The 5,147-nt window shown below is 32.5% G+C and overlaps 1 protein-coding gene across 1 annotated transcript; it reads left to right on the forward strand.

The window, feature by feature from the left end:
- Window positions 1-2,586: 2,586 nt before the first annotated feature.
- On the forward strand, window positions 2,587-3,240 carry NF-YB7 (nuclear factor Y, subunit B7). The gene has a single exon (XM_028256007.2). It carries the CDS (start codon window positions 2,587-2,589, stop codon window positions 3,238-3,240), a length of 654 nt encoding a protein of 217 aa, XP_028111808.2.
- Window positions 3,241-5,147: the final 1,907 nt, after the last annotated feature.

A 5,147-nucleotide genomic window follows, 5' to 3' on the forward strand; every position in this document is an offset into this window, starting at 1 on the left:
TTGATTGGACCATCTAATTTGTGGCAATCTCAATGAGAACGGATCAAGGTTCTAAATATCGGCCGGTACGTACCGGCCGATTCGTAACGGAAAATGGGAGTGCCGAGTCGGATACTCACCGGTATACCGGTGAGAATGAATTTCGCGTCCGTAGCGGCCGATTCCCGACACGTATCGGCTTGAATCCGATACGTGAGCGATATAGTGTCCGATTCGTTTCATGCTCTGTTTTTTGTTGAAGGTTTTTCTCTCTGTTTGTATTTGTTTCATGCTCTGGTTTTTTCTTTCTTCTTTATTCTTTTGTATTCGTTTATAATATGCTCCGAAGAAACGAATCGTGATAACGGGAATGAGAGAAAAATACAAACAGAGCATGATTCATCCCTAACAACATCAGCTCCGAAAACATATTCGGTTTGTTTATAATATGTTTTTTTTTTCTTCTTCTTCTTTCTTCTTTTTTCTTTTTCTTTTTTCTGTAGTTATTTTTTTATTTATATTATGGTATGGAATGGTTTTGTTTGGTAAGTTGTGTTTGGTTTGTTTATAATTTGTTTTTTTTTTCTTTTTTCTGTGGTTATTTTTTAATTTATATTATGGTATGGGATGGGAATGAGATATATTTTAATATATATTTATAATTCTTCAAATATTTATATATATATATATATATATATTAGGAGCATTTATATATATTGAAGCAAAGCTCTACACCTGTCCCACTTTGTTTTTCTATTTCAGTCTCCCATGTGGTGATTAGTTTCTTTGCAGAGTCCAACATTATGTGCACCAAATTTTGAATCATATTTTTCCGATCTAATCATTTAGCTAACATTATGATGAGAGGTGGAGGTTAGTATTGTATTAGTACCTAAAAAATAACATATTTGTGAAAAATTAGTAATTTTTTTATAAAAAGATATTCACAAATATTTTACTTTTTAAGTGTATCTGGATAGTGCCTCTAGATAGTATTATTATTGTGTTGAATATTTTTTTTTATTTGATGGGATCCTTGATTTTTTTAAATAACCAAACTATATATAATAAAATATTAATAATACAAATCAAAAAAATTTAAGAGCTTTTGTTTGCTTGATGGGGGATGAGACTAAAGTCACCCTGATTATTGATTGAAAGTGCATTAAAATAGATAAAAAAAAATTTGTTGATTTGTAATAGATTGTTTGTATGCGATTATGATTGAAGCGAATGATTTATTTTCATGTCCCTCTTTCTCTTATTAATTTGTTGTGCATGTGAAAGTATTTCATTATTGAAAAAAAGTAAAAAAATATTTCCACATCAATTTTATATTAAAATTTAACATATATGCCAAATAAAAGCTTGAAATTAAAATAAATACATATCATTTAGTTGAAAATGAGTCAAGAGTGCCTCTACATATCAAAATTTTGATTAAAATATGATAAATTAAGGCTAAAAGAGTCAAAAAATACATAAAATTGAGTTTTAAAGGGATTGCTAAAGATTTTTGAAATTTCACAGCCGCGACGCCCGATACCCGATACCGATACTCCGTGATCGATACCGTTACGTTACCCGATACCGCGATTTAGAACTATGGTCCGGATCCTCTAAAGTGAAACAGTGAAGAATTAAAATCTGGACTTTGGACGATCTAATTTAAACATTTCCAATCAAAATTAAAGGAGAATTTTATTAAGAAGAATTATTATGTTTAGGATTCAAAGATCTTGAGCTGGTTACACAAAGTGGCTTTTTTTCATCACATCATATTACTCATTGATTGATAACTTGTAAGACAGTGAATCTTATCTTAATTACAAGGAGAGGATTTAGTAAAAAATCTACTTTTTGTGTAGTTTTCTGTTAGACTTGAAAACAAAACAAAAGAAAACACATAAAAGGGACACGTCAACAAATCTTTATTTAAAATTCAAAAGGAGGTAAAGAGAAATTTGAAATTTAAAATGATGCAATAGTTATAAATTGTTGACTTTAGATTTTGATGTTTTGTTTCAATCTTATAAAATGAAATGGAGATCTCAATGTCATTTATGGAATGGGGATGATTTCAAAATGCACACATCTAACCCCTTGGAGTGATTGTATTCTTAAAAAACCATACATGCCAAAATGGCAAGATTTTTATAGTTTAAGGTCTAGTTTGGGAAGACTAAATAAGTGCACTTTTTGACTTTTTTTGTATTATGTGTAGAAAAAGTAGAGAGGAGATGTTGATTGATGTGACCCAAAAAAGATAAAAAGATGAAATAAGTGCACTTTTTCCTTTGTAGCCAACTCTTATTTTTATTTTGTTTGAGAATTTATCAATTTGTGATAAAATGAAACTACACCTAAAGTCAAGTCCTTTCTATATTCCTTGCAAGAGTTAGTTATGTTGCATCCTGACACTTAATTACCTCATCTACCTGTGGGAGCGAGTCCCGGGGCCTAAATTGGTTAAAAATAACGTAAGCCTTTTGTCTCCCCACTTGATTTGCCTACTTTTATGCTTCTTGTGCCATTTCCCTCATGCCATATAAAACACAAAGCATCCAATAACTCAAAAATCATTCTCTCAAAGGTAAAAAGAGAGATATGGAAGATGATAGGAATAAAAATGGACCACATGTGGGCAATACAGGTAGCCCTGAAAGCTCATGTTCAAAGAGTAGCAACAACAAAAATCATAACCACAACAACAACAACAACATCAACATCAACAACAACAATAAAGAACAAGACCGGTTCCTTCCAATAGCCAACGTGGGACGGATCATGAAAAAGGTGATTCCAGGCAATGGGAAAATCTCTAAAGACGCAAAAGAGACAGTTCAAGAATGTGTGTCAGAGTTCATTAGCTTTGTTACGGGGGAAGCATCCGATAAATGCCAACGTGAGAAGAGGAAGACCATTAATGGAGAAGATATCATATGGGCTATCACAACCCTAGGGTTTGAGGATTATGTCAACCCACTTAAACAATATCTCGCAAAATATAGAGAGTTAGAAGGAGAGAAACTTCATCTTCCTAAGCAACAGCAGCAACAACAACAACGATCTGAACAAGGATTACAACATCATGAGCATGAACAAAATATGCCTTACACTAGTGTATATTCTTCGACTAGTCTCATCTCTCAACCATCTTTTGTGGCAACAGATCAACCATTTTTGCAGCCTTACCATCCAACTTCAATTCAAAAACAATTACATCAACAAGAACATATTGATTCTGTCGGGCGTTGGTAAAAAGAAGTACAATGGGTTCTATATCATCTTATATTTTAGGGTAATAAGATACACATGTGAGTAATTTTTATGTAATGTTGTAGGTACTAGAAGAAATTTTGTCAATGCCCTTTGGCGCCTTAGACGCGATAAATACAGATTGAATTACAAAATGTAAATTCAAAATGATATGTCTAAATAACTATTGATGTTTCATTCACATTACAAAAAGCTAAAAGTTCTCATGCACACATTGAAGGTTTTGTATTGCCTCATTCTCTCCGAGCTTCTCTATCAAAATGTTTAGATACAAAAAATATGTGATATGGCTTTTAGATTGAAAGTGTTTATGTCTATTATTTGAAGACTATAATCCCAAACAAATAAAAAAAAAAAAAAAAATTAAAGAGTTTTGAAGGCTTCATTTTGTACTTCTAACAATATTTATGGATTATCAATATGGGATCTCCAAAATTATCTAAACTTAGACCCCAAACTCTTGATTTTGTTTGAACTTTAAAATTCAAACTTGTGCAGCCCATTGTGAACTTTTCTTTTTCTTTTTTTTTTTAAGCAGCCAAAGTAACCTTTATTGATGACCAAACCATACAAGATGAGAGTACATAAAAAAAGGAGAGGAAAGGGGTTTGGAGAGGAACCAAACCGAAACAGAAAAAAAGAACAAAGCAGAAAAATCAAAATGCAAAACAAGACCAGCAAACACATCCAGGGGCAACAGATCACACCAGAACCAACAGCCCCGAAGAGAAGAGGCTCAAGCTGAAAACAGCAGGCCAAAACAGCAGGCCAAAACTTTTCTTTTTCTTTATTTCTTTTTACTTCTTAAAGGTTATTAACAAAAAGCTAGTATAATGCCACTGGTTCAGTAGACACTAGAGAGTAACAACTCCTATGGGATAAATCCTAGTTTTGATCTTGGGGTGCCTCTTGAGAAAGTGTTGGTACCAAAATTAAAAAATAAATATTAAGCGAAATCACAACGGCAAGAAGGCCCTAATTTTATGTGGTGGGCCAAATCAGCTTATGGTCACGGGAGGTACTAATCTTTTATTGCGTTTACACATCTTCTACTATCACCAAAACTAATAGTAGGCATATAAATATCTCGAAATAAATAATCTAGGCTGAAACACAAAAATATTGATTTTTTTAAACTGTATTTAGATGGTGAATTTGCATGTGAAGGAACACGACCTTAAGGATATTGAAATCCCCATACATAACATAACCGATGGGACATATTCCACGTCTGACTTGTTCTCTCTTTTGAACTTTTAAATCGTATTGGAAGGTGCGGCTGGATCACCTCGTTAAGTGGCTTGGGTGGAAACACAAATCCATTAGTGGGATTTTGAGTTTTTTCATTAGCACATCATTATGTTTCTTTATGGCTATGGCAGTGTCAACTGCATCCTTTTTGCTCCTTTCATTGAGATCAAATTTGTGAGTTCATTTAATATAAAAGAATTGTGTATGATTTTTTATTAAATTCTGTGCACGTAAGTTTTCATTTGATCTTTTGGCGTTCTTCCCATTTCTATCCTCCCTAGGTCCTCCTCACTTTATATACCAAAAAAAAAAAAAAAAGAGAAAAAAAAAAGTAAAAAACCGAAAAAGTCAATTGAAAATTTTAGTTACCAAATTAATTTTTTTCCTAGCTTTGGGCTTTTTATAAGGTGAGTCTTTTGTGTGGGCCTTTTGGACTACATTAATAAAAAGGGAGATTACTTGTAGGTAGGAGAAAGGGAAAACAAATTACTAATGCATGATGATGAAATATTGAATCAATATTAAATCTTCATTCCCTTTCATAATAGAGTACAACATGTATTTATACACAATCACAGTAACAAACTAACTGCCTAACTACTGTCTAACTAATTTGACCAATGCTGTTACAGAGGAAT

This window comes from Camellia sinensis, chromosome 1 (genome assembly GCF_055761805.1).
Source record: "Camellia sinensis isolate YWXY chromosome 1, ASM5576180v1, whole genome shotgun sequence".
NCBI classification, from domain to species: Eukaryota; Viridiplantae; Streptophyta; class Magnoliopsida; order Ericales; family Theaceae; genus Camellia; species Camellia sinensis.